Source organism: Leptodactylus fuscus, chromosome 5 (assembly GCF_031893055.1).
Source record: "Leptodactylus fuscus isolate aLepFus1 chromosome 5, aLepFus1.hap2, whole genome shotgun sequence".
Taxonomy (NCBI): domain Eukaryota; kingdom Metazoa; phylum Chordata; class Amphibia; order Anura; family Leptodactylidae; genus Leptodactylus; species Leptodactylus fuscus.
This window is the reverse complement of record NC_134269.1, coordinates 21136847-21158998: the sequence shown is the minus strand read 5'-3', so window position 1 is coordinate 21158998 and position 22152 is coordinate 21136847. Positions and strand designations below refer to the sequence as shown.

The 22152-nt window shown below is 45.8% G+C and overlaps 1 protein-coding gene across 1 annotated transcript in view; it reads right to left on the bottom strand.

Annotated features, from left to right (window-relative positions):
• LOC142202716 (beta-1,3-galactosyltransferase 1-like) overlaps positions 1 to 20735 on the bottom strand; it is a 38220-nt gene extending 17485 nt beyond the window's left edge. The window contains exons 1-4 of the mRNA XM_075272992.1: positions 20645 to 20735; positions 16300 to 16486; positions 16142 to 16222; positions 13965 to 14089 (exon numbers count right to left, since the gene is read on the bottom strand). Coding sequence (XP_075129093.1) covers positions 13965 to 14089; positions 16142 to 16222; positions 16300 to 16486; positions 20645 to 20735 — 484 coding nt within the window. The remainder of the gene's footprint in view (positions 1 to 13964; positions 14090 to 16141; positions 16223 to 16299; positions 16487 to 20644) is intronic.
• Positions 20736 to 22152: the final 1417 nt, after the last annotated feature.

Genomic DNA, 22152 nt, shown 5'->3' with positions numbered 1-22152 from the left:
ACTGTGTGTATTATCCCTGTAGTGTCATCACTGTGTGTATTACCCCTGTACTGTGACATCACTGTGTGTATTATCCTGTACTGTGACATCACTGTGTGTATTATCCCTGTACTGTGACATCACTGTGTGTATTATCCCTGTACTGTGACATCACTGTGTGTATTATCTCTGTACTGTGACATCACTGTGTGTATTATCCCTGTACTGTGACATCACTGTGTGTATTATCTCTGTACTGTGACATCACTGTGTGTATTATTCTGTACTGTGACATCACTGTGTGTATTATCCCTGTACTGTGACATCACTGTGTGTATTATCCTGTACTGTGACATCACTGTGTGTATTTTCTTGTACTGTGACATCACTGTGTGTATTATCCTGTACTGTGACATCACTGTGTGTATTATCCTGTACTGTGACATCACTGTGTGTATTTTCCTGTACTGTGACATCACTGTGTGTATTATCCTGTACTGTGACATCACTGTGTGTATTATCCTGTACTGTGACATCACTGTGTGTATTATCCCTGTACTGTGACATCACTGTGTGTATTATCTGTACTGTGACATCGCTGTGTGTATTATCCTGTACTGTGACATCGCTGTGTGTATTATCCTGTACTGTGACATCACTGTGTGTATTATCTCTGTACTGTGACATCACTGTGTGTATTATCCTGTACTGTGACATCACTGTGTGTATTATCTCTGTACTGTGACATCACTGTGTGTATTATCCCCGTACTGTGACATCACTGTTTATTATCCCTGTACTGTGACATCACTGTGTGTATTATCCTGTACTGTGACATCACTGTGTGTATTATCCTTATGTGTAAGGAAGACCAAAATAATCATATACTACTTAAGATGGTCGCTGTATGATGGTGTAGAGACCAGGCACCCCCTAGCTACCTCCTCCTGAAACACCCAGATCCGGTCATAATCCATGAGTGTTATTCTCCTGACCTCCTTGGAAAAAACAACTTCCTTCAGAGCCACATCAGCCTGTACAGGTAACAAAGATCCCAACCTACCGGTCCCTACAAAATGAACTAAATAACCTGTTTGCCACACTACGGCTCTTTATGCATTTTTTAACCTAGACTACCAAAACAATTTAGCTCCATTACTCCTCTGCAGCGCCACCACAGGGGAAGTGAAGTATTACACAGTACTTATGGAAATCAATAGGCAGTCTATGTACTGCATGGACATGATGAGTCCTCCACAGCAGGAGACACTCTTGATCATTTATTAGAACATGATTAAGACGATCAAGACAACTTTGAGGACACTGAGGAATGACATCTGTTTCTGGGCGTAAGGGTAACGTGAATTTAAAATTGAAAAGTCCAATGACAACAGAGCGGTCCTTATCCAAATCCAATTGTTCAAAAGATGTACGCCCTATTAGTGTTGGTGCAAATTAGTGAATACTAGCCAGGGGGGAGTCACTGTGCACTTGGCAGCCCGGTGGCTCAGTGGAATTGTTGCTTAAGCAGTTTTCTATACAGGTAACTGTCCGGACCAGAATATCGCAAGGAAACCTGCTACATATAATCCTGCACCGCTCTTTATTGTAGGGTCTAACACTACCTCGAGGTAGGCACCAGAGCCCACTGCGCGGCAGGATGGACTTTGTGGCTCGGAACCAAGATTACAACTCCAAAACAAGTGCAACAAAACAGGTGCCCTTGAAGGCTAAGGATCAAACCAGAAATCCTATTGGGGGTAAGAGTGTAATACCCAAACCAGGGTCAAAAACCAAGGAATAGCCAGTCAGAAACAGAAGAATGTAATATATGGAACAAAGAAGGGGGGACAACACGGAGCAACGCCCTGTGAAGTATGGCTTTCCTAATGTGCAACATAAAACCAAAGCCAAGTGGCTGCTCACCTTATGCAGTTGTGACAAGTGGGTCATGTAGACATGTAGAAACAGATTGGTCAGGAAAGGTCACCTGCTGGATCCTCCATCCTGGAAAGATGCTCAGAAGTAGTGAGAAGTGGTCCAAAGGTGGTGGTAACGTGTAACATGTATGGGCAGATCAGCGCTCGTCCGGACACAGTTCTTCAGAAGAATTACTTGTATTAAAGATAAAACCTATACACACTTGTGTTTCGGAGCGACAACTCCTTTCTCATGATGCCAGACATGCTGAGCAACAATAAATAGATCAGATTTACATAGAGACCCGCCCACTGGGTGTGGTCAAACCAAAATGTTCCTCACACAAACATAGGTAATAGATAAAAGGGGCTACGATACATTCATATATATTATATAATGAGATACCTGATCAAAACCTTATTAGTGTTAGAAAGAAACAACCTGGTCACTCCTCAGCGTCTATACAGATGAACTGTATTCAAAAAATGGGATCCTTCTGAAAAAATGTGGGCTGATGAGCGCTGGTCTACCCATGCTCTTTACCATGACCTTCGGTCCTCCTTCCACTAGAAGCAGAAGAATGTCAGAAGTCCAAGAGGTCACAGATAAAGGGGAATCAGCAAGTGAAGGGTAAACCAGGAGAGTAAGTCAAATCAAAAAGGGGATCAGCAGATAACAGGCAAAGGTATTAGGACGAAATTTGGTGAACACAGAGCCTAGAAAACAAATGTAATCACAGGCATCTGAGCAAGGAAAGTGTCAGGTTAAACCACCCCATCTCAGCCCTGGATTGGACGCCTGCCCTGATCGGCTCTGCATCTCAAACCTCTCACTGGATGAACAGACCCAACCAAAGTCTGACTGGCAGGAATAGCAACCTTAAAGGGATTCTACTAGAGATGAGCGAGTGGTATTCGATCGAATACCTCCCCTGCAGAGTTATTGGTGTAAAAAAGCGCCAGAGAAGGTGGGAGGGGCATCAAATTTTTACTGCGTTTACCGCGTGGTATTCCACCGAATACACCAATAACTATGCAGGGGAGGTAATCGATCGAATACTACTTGCTCATCTCTAGATTCTACCATTAAAAACTTTTTTTTTTCTCCCTAACACATTGGAATAGCCTTAAGAAAGGCTATTCTTCTCCTACCTTTAGATGTCTTCTCCACCCCACCATTCTGTTAAAATCCCGTTTTCTGAAAATGTGTTCTCTCGCAGCACTGGGGGCGTCCCCAATGCTGCAAGAGAACTCTCCAGTGCCGCCTCCATCTTCTTCAGGAACGATGTCTTGACGCGTCTTCTTCCGGGGGTTGGCTTCAAACTTCTAGGCCAAGGGCAAAGCCGACTGTGCATGCCCGCGGCCACAAGAAAAATGGCCGCTTACACAGTAAGAAGAAGACGCGCCAAGACCCCATTCCTGAAGAAGATGGAGGGGGCTCTGGAGAGTTCTCTTGCAGCATTGGGGGCGCCCCCAGTGCTGTGAGAGAACTCATTTGCATACCGGTGGAAAACGGGATTTTAACTGAACGGCGGGGCGGAGAAGACATCTAAAGGTAGATGAAGAATAGCCTTTCTTAAGGCTATTCCGATGTGTTAGGGAGAAAAAAAAAAGGTTTTAATGGTAGAATTAGGGTTGAGCCGATCTTGACTTTTAAGGATCAATTTTGAAATCCAATTTCCGATCATTTTTCATTCGAACCCGATCTCGATCCCAATTCCGATCCCAATGCAAGTGAATGGGATTTTTTTACTAATCGGAGATTGGATTTTAAAAACAATCCTATTCACTATACAGCATGGAATCTAACAATCGAACGTTTTAATTGTTAGAATCCATGCTGTGTAGTGATTTTTTTTCATCACTAAGTAGCCAGAGGATTTTTTTTTAATTCTCTGGCTACTTAGTCCCCCCTGGTGTCCGCTTACCTGCAGAGATGGCTGGTCCGGTGCCCGGTGTTCTTCTTTGCCTCGCTGCCCCCTGCCTCCCAGGTTAGGAGAGTGTGGGCAGGTTAGAAGAGTGTGGGTGGGTACTGGGAGGGGAGACGTGACATCTCCCCTCCCAGTACCCGCCTACACTCTCCTAAGCCACAAGCCCCGCCTTCTTCCTAGCTCTTTAACACTAACCTGGGAGACGGGGGGCAGCAAGGCGAAGAATGAGAACACCAGGCACCGGATCAGCCATCTCTGCAGGTAAGTAGCTACTAGAGATGTTAGCTAGTCTCACATTAAAATGAATGGACGCAGCCGGCGCGCAGGGGGTTAAGGCTGTGTGCCAGCTGCTTCCATTCATTCCTATGGAACCGCAGCGGAGCCTTCACACTGAGTATACACTCCACTCAGAATGAGCGGAGCGTATACTCAGCGTGAAGGCTAACATTGTTAGCTTTTCCCACAATGCTTGGCCAGTAGCAAAGCATTGTGGGAATAATCACCGATCTCGATTCCACCTAAAAAGATCATGTTTGGAATCCCGATCGCGATCGTGAAATTTTCTCGATCGCCAATTGGAATCCGATCTTTTCCGAACACGATTGCTCAACCCTAGGTAGAATCCCTTTAAAGCAACAGCCATGTGGCCAATGCAGAGACCATACAGAATCTCCCCCAGCAGTACCGAACAGAAGAGAATGACAACTGGTGAGCGGAGAAGTAACATAGTGGATATGAGATTCCTGAGACCATCACCCAGAATGAAGGGCGCGATGAAGGGGGTCTTATGTCCTACATCCCCAGTGATAAGAACATGGCCAGGATGAGTTGGATGGAACTGCAGTCAAACATGTGCTCTGACACGCCATTGGTTTTGCTGATAAGGGAATTGGAGCCTCACCCATTAGACAGATACATTATATAATGAATTGGCACAGTAACTTGGGCGTGCACCAGGTAGAGATTCACTTTCACATGCTCGATATAGCGATCAGCGAACAAGGGAAGCCCCAAGAGCTGACTTCATACAGTATCACACATCAGGCTATGCTTATATCTGCATCCGGAAACGGAAAAATTCTCTGTCGCAGAGTCTTGCACAAATTATAGTCACAATAGAAACCTATGCTCTTGTATCTAGCAAAATTCTGGGCACCATAAGAGAAACCCAGTGAATGTCATTCTAGTTAATGACGTCTATCGGGACTTGTGTCTCTCATATACAATGCCCAATGGAGATGTGAAGTCAGCCTTAGATACAGTGGCTCAGGAGATGGTATCACACAGGATAGGCGCGAGTTATAATTGATATCTGGAGCTGCTCTGCCCAGATTTTCACAATGTGTTCTGTGCCACAAAATTAAATTAGTGATCATAGAATCCATTTTGTAGCCAAAAAATAGATTTTTGTGGACACAAAATTCATTTTGTGGTCACAGAAATCATTTTTATCCCCGCAATCACTTTGTGATCCTGATTATTTGGTTTGCACAGAAGTACATATTGCAGCACAAAACCTAAAAATTTTATTTTGCCGCACAAAATCCAATTTTTAATTAACAAAAAGTAATTTTGTCACACAGAATTCCTTTTGTCAAAAAATGTTTCCTTTTGTTAAAAATGTTTCCTCCCCCCCCCCCAGAACATTATTTTGTGACATGGATTTTCATTTTGTCAGACTATTGCATAGAATGTTAGTCTGAGTTCACACGGGGTATTTTGGTCAGGATTTTGAGATGGAATCCGCCTCAAAATCCTGACCAAATGAACCAGCTCCCATTGAAATCAAATGGGAGCCGGTCAGTTCTTTTTTCGGTAGCGGTTTGTTCTGGCTCCTGGAAAAAGAAGCGACGTTCTTCTGGCGGATGCCGTAGCCGGTTCAGCCTCAGAGGTCCTGGAGACACTCCCTCCTGACTAAGCCTATTCATTTGGGCCTAATCCAGAGTGGAGTGCACTGCATCGGCATCCAGTTGTGGCTACCAGAACCTGAGGCAGCCTCCACGTCAAATTCCGGCACAGAATACCCCGTGTGAACCCGGCCTTATTTTGTTGCACAGAATATTATTTTGTGATACAAAATGTTATTTTGTCTGATGGAATGTTATTTTTGACAAACAATTGTTCCATAGAATGTTATTTTGTGCAACGGAATTTTATTTTACATTTGGTAAAACCAATAACACAAAACATACAAACAAAAGGAACTGTCACAAAATAAAATACTGTGCAACAAAATAACTTTTTGCGAAAAACTCTGTCAACTTTTCTGTAACCTTTCATGACCTAAAAATTGATTCTTCAAACACAAAATGTGCCTTTTGGGAACACAATCCATTGTGTAAGCACAAAACAAATGATACATTTTGTGAGTATTTTTGCTGTATTCTGTGTTTACAACATGGACTATGAACAGACGGCGCCCCATAACTGACGACCATGTGGCCCCTAGAAAGAGAAGGGGGAAAAGAGATGTAGATTGTGAGCCCCATATAGAGATCACAATGTACATTTTTGCTCCTATCAGTATGTTTTTGTGGAATGGGAGAGAATCCATGCAAACACAGGGAGAACATGCAAACTCCTTACCGATGTTGTTCCTGGCGGGATTCAAACCCAGGACTCCAGCGCTGTAAGGCTGCAGTGCTAACCACTGAGCCACCGTGTTGCCCCCAATGAGTTTCAATTTTGTACTTACAGGATGAAGGAAATTCTTATCAGAATGGACTTCATCAACATTCAACGTCTAGCTGTAGCATCGTCTTGTAGGGTGTAAATTGACGTTCCTGATTCAATAGGAACAGTTTATAAAAAATATACACATGGTGGGAAACTGGAACTCGGAGATGTTATCTTAAGTTAAACAAACAGGAGGGAGGGGTGGGAGAATTTATGCCGCCCTGCCCTACAGAATTCACTTTTTATAAAGTTGCAAAAGCAGAAGTTGCTGCAGGTAGATTCTGACTGCTTATGTTAGGGTCAGCATTGGTAAGGTCAGTCCCCTCGATGTAACGTGGCGTTGATTCTGACAATTGACTTCAATGGGTTCTGTTTAGCGCGCGTAACATATTGAAATGAATGGGTTAAAAAGCCTCCCGTTGATTTCAATTTGTTACGCGCGCTAAACGGAACCCATTGAAGTCAAGGGTATTCTGTTTTGCAGCGCTGACTCTGACACGAGTTTACGTGTAAGAATCAACGCCGCGTTACATCGTGGGAACGGACCCGTAGTCTGGTGGACATATCTATGGGGAACACATCGCCTATTCCTCGGTAGATGAGCACAGGAGTAGGGGGGAGACTCACTGATAAACAAAAAACGGTGTGACATATGAAGGGCGCTCTCACCTTCATTGGGCTCCTGTGTGGTTTTCTATCTGCTCCTTGTAGATCGCTGTCCGAGCTGTCAGTTTCCTTCTGCATTTGGTTCCCTCAGAAATCATCTGACCTACCAACTGTGAAATATAAGGCATGTATATTCGTGCCAAATAGGGCAAAATGTGACCAATAAACCAGCAATCTGCACCCTGGGATCAGTTTACTTTAGTCGCAATGAATCATTCTCCCAGTAAAATGGGAGTTGTTATTCCACGTATAAGCCCTGTGGTTGCCCGACTAGCTCCCATTTCCATCCCATCCGTCTCTCTGCTAAGAACAATGCTATTTTTTAGGGCTTCAGATACAAGGATCCCTAATATGTTGGCATCCTGTTCATAGGAAATGGCCCGAGGGTTCAATCTCCAGAACACAAGCCACAATAAAAGCCTCCCAAAATGATTACCCTCAGCAGAAAGTGACCCCTGTACGTCCCCATCAGGTTACCTCCCCCCTAAGGCAGGAGATGTCGGATATGGATGCTGGTTACCAGGCCCAGACGTCAGGATGCTTTTTCCTCCAGCCAGGCGATGCGCTGACTGAGTCACACCCTGCACGCCGCCTCACAGCACATGTAATACTGTAAGAACATGCGGCCAGCTATTTAACACATTACTGCCCAAGATATTACATTGCCCTCTATCCTGGAAAAAAAAGCATATTAACATGAACAACACACCCATAACAATATCAGATACTACATGTGAACTAAATTTCCAGTGAAAAACAGAATACATTCATGTCTATTCACATAATCTATAAAAAGGAGTACCTGTCACTATCAAGATAAGCTGTCTAGTATGTACAGGAGAGGAAACACTATTCCTGATCACTACATGACCTGTATTCTGCATTATTTCACAGTTTTTTCTTAATTCTAATTTGCAGTTCTCCCTGAGCTTCCGTGTGGCAATTCGGTGCCATGCACTGCACACAGTACGTAGAGAGGAATCTGCTCCATAACTGTCACTCACTCCTATAGTCCTATAGAAAAGGTTCTATCTGTATTCTGCAGTTCTCCCTGAGCTTCTGTGTGCAGACTCAATGCCATACACTGCACAGAGTACGTAGAGAGTAGTCCCTTCCATAACTGTTTCTCTGACTCAGAAACAGTCCCAGGAGTATGTAAGACAAACACAGAGAAGGTCCTAGCTGTATTCTCCGGTTCTCCCTGAGCTTCTATGTGCGGACTCAATGCCATACACTGCACACAGTAGGTAGAGAGGAATCTGCTCCATAAGTGTCTCTCACTCAGTAATAGTCCTATAGAAAAGGTCCTATCTATATTCTCCGGTTCTCCCTGAGCTTCTATGTGCAGACTCAATGCCATACACTGCACAGAGTAAGTAGAGAGGAATCCATTCCATAACTGTCGCTCTCACTCAGAAACAGTTCCAGGACTATGTAAGACAAACACAGAGAAGGTTTTATCTGTATTTGACAGTTCTCCCTGAGCTTCACACATTAACAAGATGAGAATCTGTTCCATAACTGTCTCTTTTTCACCCAGGAACAGCCCCAGGTCTAAGCAAGACAAACGCAATGAACTACTGATCTGTATTTATGTGCATAAAGTTCTTTGATCCTGATACAAAGCTCTTATTAGCTCCAGTGGCATCCCTAGTGTATGTTCACAAAGCTAAAAATGAAGAGGAATTTGGGGCAGACATAAGCCTTAGATTCCTCTACATTTTCTGCCCTCCCAGCTTCAGCTTTCCTGGAGAATGGGCCATAGCTGAGTCAGCTAGAGCAACCAGGACACTGGAAGGAAAAATCAGGATGGATTCTGCCACTGATTTAGAGGTGGACTCTGAAAATCAGCAGAAGATTCCGCAACGTGAACATACCCTACACTTCTATTTCTGCTTCTACCTCTCTCTGTTCACGTTTGCTTCTCCTCCTCCCTATGAACTTATCTAGGCATGTGTAATCTGAATCATATTACCTGCAGTCTAAACTGACTTTCACTCTGAAAATTCTGTATCCATTCTTAGATGGGCTTCTTGTGATTTGTAGGAACTTTATTGTTTCTGTCTGACCATAGTGGTCAGCCAAATATGATGGAGTCAAGAGTCAGAGTTACAGTTAGAGTTGGAGCCGGACTGTAGAAACAAAAGAGGTGTCTCAGTGATAGTTTGGCTGATTGACTCCTATGCCCGGTATTACAAATATCAGTAAAAGGCAACAGAGTGGAAAGAGGGGAGGAATGAGCAGAAGGAGTGAAGTATAGCAGCCGAAACATGGATATAGTGTGATGCTGGAGCCAAATAGGGGCTTTCTATCACAAGCAAAGCAGTAGAAACATTGGTTTAGTGGATGTTGGTGCTATATAGGGACTTTCTACCACAACCAAAGTGCAGGTATATCTCTCTGGGGCTGATTCTGTATGAGAGACATGATTATGTAGCAGATTCCTCTCTACTTACTGGAAGCTATTCTTCACCTACCAGCTCAGGGAGAACTGCAAACTACCGTATTTTTTGGACTATAAGACGCACTTTTCCCCCCCCAAATTTGGGGGGAAAAGAAGGGTGCGTCTTATAGTCTGAATGTGAAATAAAATAGTAAAAAAAAAAAAAATCTTTAAAAATATATAATAAAAAAATGAAATAAATAAAAGTTTTAAATCACCTCCTTTCCCTAGAATATACAGTCCTATGAAAAAGTTTGGGCACCCCTATTAATCTTAATCATTTTTAGTTCTAAATATTTTGGTGTTTGCAACAGCCATTTCAGTTTGATATATCTAATAACTGATGGACACAGTAATATTTCAGGATTGAAATGAGGTTTATTGTACTAACAGAAAATGTGCAATATGCATTAAACCAAAATTTGACCGGTGCAAAAGTATGGGCACCTCAACAGAAAAGTGACATTAATATTTAGTAGATCCTCCTTTTGCAAAGATAACAGCCTCTAGTCGCTTCCTGTAGATTTAATCAGTTCCTGGATCCTGGATAAAGGTATTTTGGACAAACAATTCAAGTTCAGTTAAGTTAGATGGTCGCCGAGCATGGACAGCCCGCTTCAAATCATCCCACAGATGTTCAATGATATTCAGGTCTGGGGACTGGGATGGCCATTCCAGAACATTGTAATTGTTCCTCTGCATGAATGCCTGAGGATTTGGAGCGGTGTTTTGGATCATTGTCTTGCTGAAATATCCATCCCCGGCGTAACTTCAACTTCGTCACTGATTCTTGAACATTATTCTCAAGAATCTGCTGATACTGAGTGGAATCCATGCGACTCTCAACTTTAACAAGATTCCCGATGCCGGCATTGGCCACACAGCCCTAAAGCATGATGGAACCTCCACCAAATTTTACAGTGGGTAGCAAGTGTTTTTCTTGGAATGCTGTTTCTTTTTGGACGCCATGCATAACGCCTTTTTTTATAACCAAACAACTCAATTTTTGTTTCCAAAATGAAGCTGCCTTGTCCAAATGTGCTTTTTCATACCTCAGGCAACTCTATTTGTGGCGTACGTGCAGAAACGGCTTCTTTCTCATCACTCTCCCATACAGCTTCTATTTGTGCAAAGTGCGCTGTATAGTTGACCGATGCACAGTGAACCATCTGCAGCAAGATGATGCTGCAGCTCTTTGGAGGTGGTCTGTGGATTGTCCTTGACTCTTCTCACCATTCTTCTTCTCTGCCTTTCTGATATTTTTCTTGGCCTGCCACTTCTGGGCTTAACAAGAACTGTCCCTGTGGTCTTCCATTTCCTTACTATGTTCCTCACAGTGGAAACTGACAGGTTAAATCTCTGAGACAACGTTTTGTATCCTTCCCCTGAACAACTATGTTGAACAATCTTTGTTTTCAGATCATTTAAGAGCGGGCTGTCCATGTTCGGCGACCATCAAACTTAACTGAACTTGAATTGTTTTGTAGAAAGAAATGGTCCAAAATACCTTTATCCAGGATCCAGGAACTGATTAAAAGCTACAGGAAGCGATTAGAGGCTGTTATCTTTGCAAAAGGAGGATGTACTAAATATTAATGTCACTTTTCTGTTGAGGTGCCCATATTTTTGCACCGGTCAAATTTTGGTTTAATGCATATTGCGCATTTTCTGTTAGTACAATAAACCTCATTTCAATCCTGAAATATTACTGTGTCCATCAGTTATTAGATATATCAAACTGAAATGGCTGCTGCAAACACCAAAATATTTAGAACTAAAAATGATTAAGATTAATAGGGGTGCCCAAACTTTTTCATAGGACTGTATATAACAGTAGAAAATCATATGTCAAACACATACACATTAGGTATCCCTGTGTCCGAAAATGCCCGGTCTACTAATAGTTTCTGTTCGGTGAACGTCAAAATCAAAAGTGCTAAACCACCGTTTTTTTTTTTCAATAAAAGGTGATCTAAGCAATAGATATTCCCCAAAATGGTATAACTAAAAAGTACATCTGGCCCCGCAAAAAAAAACACTCTATGTATCCCCGTACAGCTGCAGGGTCACCTGTCAATGTGGCCTTGCAGCTGTTGCAAAACTACAACTCCCATATATTAAATATTTTACCATTTTTTGCTTCAAAATTTTTTTTTTCCCTCTAAAACCTAGGTGCGTCTTATAGTCCAAAAAATACGGACTTAGAGCCTGCAGAAGACAAAGCTACAAAATAATGCAGAATACAGGTCCTATATTGGTCAGATATAGGGATATATATATAGGGATATAGGGATTCCCTATATACATACACAGTAATACTAATGAGTGCAAAGTTTCCATAAAGGATAGATACACATTAATGGATAATGCCTCAGCCTCCTGTGAGCGCAGTGAGAACATAAACTCACAATCTGAACAAGGCTCCGCAGCCAGGATATTTACCTTTGTACTTGTTTTTTGCATTCTGCGCTTGCACTTTTACACACAGCCAAAATGACTCATTACAACCATAGTAAATTGTATTCTGCAGCACAGTGCAATGAGAAGCACATGCCCCTGTCTGACACATTCATTGCAGAAGTTGTTCTCGTGGAAAATTTGCGTTCAGCTCTTGGAGCTTTTGTTATCTTAGGTAGGTTGGCAGGGTATAGTCTCACTATGCAAAGCCTTGCAGGCAGACAATTGAATGGCTCTTGCAATCGCCTGCAGACTAGGAAGGGTCAAGTTACATCCTCTCAGTATGTTCAATAGCGGTGGTATATATTGGTACTATGTGGTGCCAAGTTGTAGGATGTACAATATTCAAAAGACAATGGCACATTGTAGGGTTCTATTCACAGCTTATCGTTGCTTTAAGTTTGTGTACAATACAATAATATCAATCCATACGGCAAATTAACAAGACATACAGAGCTCAGGTCAGTGACAGGTGCCATCTACATCTTGTCCTAGACCGTTTTCATTCCTCGTTTGTATGGCTGTGTATGTACATGACAATAACACTATGTATGTTCAGGTATATTTGGCCATTTATAGCACTTTCCCCTCTGCAGGCTCAATCAGTACTTTGCAGTTCTCTCTGAACCCAGACTAGCTGCCATATACTGTGCACAGTAAGTAGAGGAGAATCAGCTCCATAACTGTCTCTCAGTAATAGTCCCAGCAAAAAATAAACCCCCACACAACACCCTACGTTATGGATGTCCAATTATGGCAATGCAAGGCAAACTTTATTTTGAAAAAAAAAAAAAAGAAGTTGTAAATCATAATAGAAACTATATAAATATTGTACTAATAAAGTTGACGTGGCATAAAAACAAAGCCCAAAGAACAATGGAGGATTTACGTTTTTTTACCACTTTACCCCATTTTGCAATATGTGGCAACAAATAGCGCCATTATAAAAATACAACTTGTCCTGCAAAAAACAAGTCCTCATACAGCTAAGTCAATGGAAAAGAAAAAAGGTAAGGCTTTGAAGTGAGGATGAAAAACTCACATCAGTCCCAATAGCACTGCACAGACTGGAAGGACCTTTGAGGCCTGAGCAGTAGAGAAGGAGCGCTATCTCTACTGTGCGTGCGTTGCAGGCACCACCAGACTGCACAAGGGGAGGGGAGGAGAGGTTCCCGGACAGGAAGACATGCAAGTATTGATGGGGTTGGGTGGGGTGGAGAGTACTGGTGACGTTCCATTTCGGAAGTGTTGAAACGGAGCGTCACCGGATTATCTATTATTTTTTTTAATAGATGGAAATTAGAAGCTAGGGAGTGTGTGTGTGTGTATGTGGGGGGGGGGGGGGGTAGTTTAGGGGTTAATTTCTATTTTATCCTGGACAACCCCTTTATCTCACAAGTTGCTATATTGTGGTCTCTGCTGCAAAATATTCACAGACAGTGGTGTTACTATCGGGGTAGCAGGGGTAGCGGCTGCCACAGGGCCCGGGACATTAGGGGGCCCAGCGACAGCCGCTACCGCTGCGTTTTTTTTCTTTTCTTAATAGGCCCTATTTACGTACCGATCCTGGCAGGGGCCGGGATCGGAAAGTGACGCCACGGGCTCCACAAACACTATTATTATACTCGGGGGTCTTTTCAGACTCCTAAGTATAATGATCGGAGGTCCAGGGGAGGTAAGGAGCATAAAAAACTGTATTACTTACTAGTGTTGAGCGAATAGTATTCGATCGACTACCTCGCCGGCATAGGAATGCGTGTAATCGGCCGAACACCAAGGGGTTAAATGCATTGAATCTTCGAAGCGTTTCACCCTTTGGTGTTCGACCGATTACACGCATTCCTATGCTGGCGAGGTATTCGATCGAATACTATTCTCTCAACACTATATTACCTCTCCGGGCAGGCTTCTCTCCGGGCAGGCTTCTCTCCGGGCAGGCTTCTCTCCAGGCAGGTTTCTCTCCGGGAAGGCTTCTCTCCAGGCAGGCTTCTCTCCGGGCAGGCTTCTCTTCGGGAAGGCTTCTCTCCGGGCAGGCTTATCTTCAGACATACTTCTCTCCGGGCAGGCTTCGCTTAGTCGACCCTTTTTGCTTTTATTTTTGCATTCTCAATGCCATACGTCCGTCACATGGTGCACAAGTAAAGTATCAGCTGGCGCCAGAACACACTGTATGCAGCTGCCACAGAAATCAATCCTTCCATTTAGGCTGGTGCCTGCTGTGACTTGCCCCTTCTCTTATCTCCACTCCCATTTCCTCCAGCCTCTTATCCCCGCTCCTTTCCCATTTTATCTTCAGACCTGTTTGCTTTTATTATAAGCAGAACTTTGCCTCCCGGCTATGCAAAAAGAAGCAACATGGAGGCCGCAGAAACAATAAATATAAGTGGTGTCTGTAATGAACCTGTCCTGTTGACACTTGGGTGGTGTCTGTCAAATCTGGCAAAGCCTGAAAGCAACACAGACAAGCTGTGGTCATGTAGCAGTGTTGGTTTGCCCTCTTTGTGGTATCACAGGAAGTAGCGGAGCTGTAGTGGCTGCACGAACAATAGCGGAGATGTAGCAGAGTTGGGATGGTGCAGTGATGAAGCAGAGCTGTGGTAGCAGAGCAATGATCAGAACATGTCCAGCTGTGATATGTGCACAGGTTGGTGGTGTAGTGTCGCTGTGTGCAAAAAAAACACATGCAGAAATTCATGTACTGGAACCAAATTCTACTGACATACAAAAGTATTACAACACTTGAGAACAATGACTTCAACCTCCTAGACATTACACAAGGCAACAGGTGACGCTTCTGTTCTCCCACTGACTCACCTCTCCTGTGCTTTGTGACCCTGCAGGCGTCTGCGCTGGACAAGGATCACTAACCTGTCTAGGTTCACATCTGCATCAGAGTCTCCGAAACCTGATGGACACTCGGTGGATCCATTACAATTTATGGGGTCCACGGATAACCACGGAATTTCTATGCCACTGGGATGCTGGGAAGCTGTCAGCTACCTGGAACTATTCTGCCGTTGTCCACGTACGGACCAGGCCAGACGTTGGTCCATCGTGGAGGAGGGGGTTGAACAGGAAGGAGACCATTGAAGAGGGAACAACTTGCTCCATGTGGACCAGATGGCCTTAGTAAAGCGTATGGGTCTTACAAGTGTGTGGTGGAGGAAGGCAAGGAAGGGATGCTGCCCAGTAGTAGAATAGGAGATGCAGGACGGCCAGCCGGCGTAACCACGTGAGGAGTGCGATGGAGTTTCACGTTCCATATAAATTGGAAGATGGCCTTCTGGAGGTTTTGGAGTTCTGCCTGAGGGACCAGTATAGGCAGTGCTTCGAAAAGTATATAACAACTAAATAACAGAGGAGCTAGTTCACTGAGAGCGTTGCAAATTGGGAAGCTATGTTGCATTAGGGGTGTTGATATTACACAACACGATAGGTCGCCTGTGGAGGAACCCTCAAGGATTATGTATCGGCCCCTATGATCTAGGTGATAGGCAGTGACCTAGATTACACAGGTACAGGAGAGGAGGATAGCCACACTTGCCTTACAGAGACGCGAAAGGCCGAGTAAGAGGTAGAGTACTAATGTTTGTCATAGTGGTCATAGTGGATATCTTGAAGAAAAGCGATGTCCGTATGCTGGAAACGGAGTTCCCTCAGGACTAGACAATGCTTAGAGTTGGGCCCAGGCCCTTCACTTTCAGGGTCACACATCTCACCATTAGGAGTCAAAAGTGGAAGAAACAGCGAGTGTAACAGCAGGCTCACCCCTATCAATGTAGACCAGCAGGAGGCGTCACACAGGTCAGGCTCAGCAGGAGATAAAGCAGCATCAATCAGTAATAGAGGTCTTCTAGACCAGGAAGGGGAGGGGTAGAGGACAGGAAAGAGGGGGAGGGAGGGAGACATCAGCATCTGCAAAAAATATAAAACAAGAGAGCAGTCAAAAAAATAGAGTACAGGCAGGAACGAGTCTCATCATTATAAAAATGCACCAGTAGGAAGTGTACATCCACACAACAGGGCCCCAGGATGGGCGGTCGCCCTGGAGCCAGGAGTTTGAGTATCACTGGAGTGCGGGGACACCAGAGGGAAATAGCAGCAGAACAGACTGAGCCCGCACAATAGCAAATCGGAAAGTACTTGAGGACCTGTAAATAAACACGGGAACAGGTCAAATGAGGAGAACGAAAGCAGCAACAGGAAGCTGAGAGGTCATGGGAATCACTCGGGGGAGCGGCCCACAGAGGCCTCTGAGACGATGGTGTCAAAGATGGCAGCCGGCGTCTCTTGAACTTCTGCTGTTGTCAGAATGGCAGCAAGGCTGGGGTGGGGTGCGGGGGGCAGCAGTTCCCAGTTGGATAGTTTAGGGATAGGGATCTCCAGTGTGTCTAGGCCGCCACTCAGGAGGCATACTAATATGGTTCAAGGAGGAGATTAAAGAACATGTGAAAGTCATTAAATGCGGAGACAACCACATGTGGATAAAAATAAGCAACTCCATCCTCAACGGCCAACATAACATCTATCTCTGTGCAGTATACATCCCCCCATCAGAGTCCCCCTACCACAACCCAGACATCTATGAGGTCCTACAAAAGGAATCTGCCCAGTTCCAGTCCCAAGGCAGAGTGCTGATCTGCGGCGACCTAAACGCCAGGACTGGAACAGAGAAAGACTTCCTGTCCTCTGATGGAAACCTGCACATCTCGGTAGGCGAGGTCCACCACCTGGAGTCTGCACAGAGAAGAAGAAATAGCTATGACATAGTCGTCAACAAGAGCGGGAGACAGCTGCTGAAGCTGTGCCGGAGTCTGGGACTGTACATAATGAACGGGCGTACCAGAGGGGACTCTCAGGGGCGCTTCACACTAAACTCCCATGTGGGCAAAAGCGTGGTGGACTATATCATCATAGACGCAGACCCAGCAGACATAGATGCTCTCATAGTCACCCCTGAGACACACCTGTCAGACCACAACCAGATCCTCCTGTACATGAGATCCACTGACAAGCCACTCACACAGCAGCCCCACCAGATTGGTCTCTACAACCTACCACCATCCTTTAAATGGGCCAGTCACCGGGCCACCGAATACACCAACGTGGCTAACCGACCCGAAATCAAGGAACTGCTCACACACTTCTATATGAGCTCCTACCAGCCAGACCAACAAGCGGTCACCCGAGCAGTGAAGGACTTCAATAACATCCTGTACACCACAGCAGAACTAGCAGGCCTGAAACAGACAAAGCCCAAGAGACTGACTAAAAAACAGTTTCACAAATGGTTTGACAGCGACTGCAAGGCTCTACGTCGTTCTCTAAGGACAGCCTCCAACCACAACAACAGAGTGGCAAGGGAAGCCTACAACAATCTATGCAAGCAATACAAGGGCATCCTCAGAGAGAAGAAACAGAGGTACCTCTCCCACAAAATAGAGCAACTAGAGGACTCCCTCCAGGACAGCTCATTCTGGGAGACCTGGCACATGAGCACAAAGCCCAAGAAAAACTCCCTCCACATCCAAAATGGCAATATCTGGCTCAACTACTTCAGAAGTCTCTACAAAAACATCCCAGAAGAAGACCTAATCCCAGAATAGCAACAGATAACCACCAAACTGAGGGATATGGAAGAAGTCGTCAAAGACTTCCAGAACCCTCTGGACTCGCCAATCACCATAAAAGATATACAGGAAAGAATTGCCGTGCTGAAAGGCAAAAAGGCCAGTGGCCTTGACGACATCCTACCAGAGATGATCAAATACAGCCCTCCAGCAATACACGCGGCACTGGCAAAGCTACTCACCCTCGTGCTCAATGCTGGACACTTCCCTGAAGACTGGAACAAAGGCCTCATAACCCCCATCTACAAGAATGGGGACCAATATGACCCCAACAACTACAGAGGGATCTGCGTCAGCAGCACGCTGGGGAAACTGTTCAACAGCATCATCAATAACAGAATCCTCACCTTCCTCACACAACACGGGGTCCTCAGCAAGAGCCAAGCAGGGTTCATGCCAAACCACCGCACCACAGACCATATCTACACCCTGCACAGCCTCATCAAGACGCACGTCCACAACACCAGAAGAGGCAAGATATTCGCCTGCTTCGTGGACTTTAAGAAGGCGTTTGACTCAGTATGTCACCCAGGCCTGCTCCTAAAACTCCTAGAGAGTGGAATAGAAGGAAGAACGTACAACGTCATCAAGAGCTCCTACACCGGAAACCAGTGCAGTGTGAAGGTGAATGGGAAAAGGACAGCATACTTCCAACAGGCCCGAGGGGTCAGACAAGGCTGTAGCCTGAGCCCAACGCTCTTCAACATCTATATCAATGAACTGGCTACAGCCCTGGAGGCCTCACCAACCCCAGGCCTCACCCTGAACGACCAGGAGGTGAAGTTCCTGCTATACGCCGACGACGTCCTACTCCTGGCCCCCACCGAGAAAGACCTCCAAGAAAGCCTGTCAGTGCTAGAAAAATTCAGCACCACATGGGCCCTACCCATCAACCAGAAGAAGACCAAAGTCATGGTATTTCAGAAGAAGGGCCACAATAAAGCCTCCACCCCACAATTCACACGGAATGGCTCCACATTGGAGAAAACCAACAGCTACACCTACCTGGGGCTGGAGCTCAGCCAATCAGGAAGCTTCAAAGCAGCAATAGAAACCCTGAAAGCAAAAGCCTGCAGAACCTTCTACGCCATCAGAAGACAACTGTACCACCTCAAACCACCGGTGAGGGTCTGACTGAAGATATTTGACGCAGTCATCTCCCCGATCCTTCTCTATGGCAGTGAGGTTTGGGGCCCAGCCACCTACCCAGACCAGTCAAAGTGGGATTCCAGCCCAACAGAGACCTTCCACCTGGAGTTCTGCAAGTACCTCCTCCATGTCCACCGCAGCACCTCCAACATGGGATGCATGGCAGAGCTAGGCAGACTCCCCCTATGGCTCACCATGCAGAAGAGGGCGCTATCATTCTGGACTCACATACAGGGCAGCAGTCCTGGCTCTTACCACCACCAAGCCTGGCTGAGCCACAGAGCCCCGAGAAAAACTGATACCCCCCCAACCAAGCATCAGCCATCTGCCAACCCAAAACCCCCAACATGCCCTGAACAAGGCTCAAATAAAAGGAGTAATTGAGAGAGACAAAGAGCGGTACACAGACAGACCCTGAGTCGGTATAGATTGAGCGCCCACAACCTGGAGATGGAGACGGGGCGACACAGGCAGACGTACAAGCCACGGGAGAACAGACTGTGCCAGCACTGTGACCAGGGGGCCCTAGAAGACGAGACCCACTTCCTGCTACACTGCACCAAATACTCAGCTGTGAGGGCCGTCTACTTCCAAAGACTCTCTGCCCACATCCCAGACTTCATATCTGCAGACAAGAAGAGGAAACTCTACATCCTACTGGGAGAAGAAGAGGCCACTGTGGAGATCGCTGCCCAATACATGTCCAGCTGTCACCAAACAAGAGGAAGATGAGACCCCACGGACTGTTATACCCCAAACCACCCACCCCACCTCCCCATATAGCGGCCACCAACTAAGAGGAAGATGAGACTCCACGGACTGTTATACCCCAAATCAACCCCCACCCCATACACACCACTCCCCCCCCCCCCCCCCCGACTCCAACTTCCCCACCCACTTTACTAGCTTTGGGAATGCTAAATATCTATTCAGACGTGCCAATACAGCCTGTTTGATTTGATTTGTGTCCCAGAAGGCAGGCAGGTAGGAGAAGGCTCGCAATATAGCCATGTATCCTGCATCCTGTGTTACGGCTGATCAGCACAAAATGGAAGAGCTGGCAGTAGTTGATGATCCCTTAGTGTTTGGAGGAGAGGGCGCAGTTGGCACTGTTACTGGAGTGTAAGCAGGGAAAGGTCCTGGTAAAGTTGCAGCTTGGCTCCATCAACATCGAAGTCCTTAGGTTTTCTTGTTTTGGCCATAATGACCTTCTTCAGGGCAAAGTTGTGGACACAGTATATAACTTCTCTAGGTGCAGAGAAGATGCCCTTAGAGCAGAGAATGCGGTGTGTCTTGTCCAACTTATTTCTATGGGAGGGAGGTTCCTGGAGGATAGTGTTAAAGATAGCTTCGAGAATAATGTGGAGATCTTCCTCATGAGTTGCCTCCGGGAGGCCTTTAAGCCTGATGTTCTTGTGTCTGCCTCTGTTGTCAATGTCCTAAAGGTGGAGTTGTTCCTCTCTCGTTGCCAGGGACTGAGCAAGGGTGGTATCATATGCGGGAGACATAGGCCCTGGTATGGTCATGGTCTTCCTATAAGGTTTATAGTCAGGAGGCAATACAATGCAGGTCACAGTGGCAGAACTTTGGAGAGGTCACCAGGATAGGAAGTAGGGCCAGAGACTGGATTTTGCAAATCTCTCCTTGAGCATTGCTTATAGGGGGGGCAGAAGGGGAGGGACCCCCAAGTCAGAGTCCTTGTCAGAGTCTTTGGGGTAAATGAGCATAACTTTTGAGGAGTACTCTGTCCTGGGGACAGCTTCCCGGAGGAGTTATTGGAGGCTTGGCACTCACCTGTGATCCAGCATGCTGAGGATGTGCCTTGGATCAAGAGATAGGCTGCATCTGGAGATTCAGAGACGTAGGAGGGAAGGGAAGGCGCCATGTTGGATTCAGTGCCCAAGTCTATTTCGCTGATTGGGGTGCCGTGGGACTGGGAGTGCTGAGGCAGCAGTGATCTTGCTGGCCATATCAATGCAGGGGGAAAGCCACAGTGGGCAGCTGAGTAGAAAAATGCCACCTCGAGGGCCGTTGAGAAGAGCCAAGATGGGGACAGCCGTGTGGAGGCCCGGCTGGGTGAAGTGGCCAATGAGACAGATAATTGCTAGAGTGGGCTGGATTGGCCAGTCTGGAGTAGCAGGAGTGCCTGGAGGCTTCTTCCAAAGAGCCTTTTTCTCCATAAGAATGGCAGAAGAGTGTAACAGGTTCTCAAGAGCTTTGTAGGTACTGAGCCAACAGAGTATGCGACTTACTACATGGAAGTTCAGGCTATGGCCCCAGGTTATCTTTGTGGCCTCTGATGCAGATATTAGTTTTTTCTGCTTTCTGAGCTCGGTATTCTCAGCTGGTGAGGACGTGACTCCGATGGACTGACTCCAGCAGTTTTTGATTACATTCATACAACAGTGAATACTTTACCGTTTTTTTTAATGTCAGTGAATGGGGGCCATTTACATGCCACAACCCAAAACGAGGGAACTGGAGGATGGAAGTAGTAGGGGCGATCACTGTGTCACCAGATAGGCCAAGTGCCCTCAGCCAATCTCCCCCAGCATACCTCCTAGGCCACACACTGATGAGGGGGACCTGCGTGCTACCGGATGGTGGTGGTAGGTGCGATTCCAGTTGGAGAGGGGTCTTCTCTTACCCTGTGCTGGTGTGATGGTGTTCGCAAGGGCCCTGATGGTAATAACTGGAACAACTCAGGAGGCAGTAATGCAGTGAATCAGGATAAACTTTACTGTGGCAACTGCAAACTGTGAACCTGTACAGATTCCCAATGAGGGTAGTAGTCTCCCGAATGTATTGTATGCCCAGATTGAGGGATGAGGGATGCCCAGAACGATTGGTACTTGGCCTTGCACTTCACTCAAGCAACTCTGCCACGAGCTTAGCCTCAATGACTGACATTGAGGCATTTGGTAGACTCTGCAATAAGGCTAGAATTGGGTACCCGCTCAAAGTCCATCATTTGACCTTTTACCGCTCAGGCACCTTGCCGTCAATAGATGGCTCCCCTCCAGCCCATCGACCAGAGCAGGCCTTCTCCTCGTCCACTTTTAGGCTCCAATTGTCGCTATTCTGAAGAAGGGGCTGTCCCACTGACGCAGGTGGCTACTGGTTTGTTCATGGTCAGACTCACTGGGAGGAGCTTGTCTTTTGCTAGGCAGATTTTGCATCTTCCCGTCTGAGCATTATTTTGGTGGGCTGGCGGTGAAACTCTGCGGAGCTATAGGGACTTGAATAACACAGTTACAATTCTCCGACCTGCGTTAATCCCTTGCAGGCTGGGCTAGTGTGCA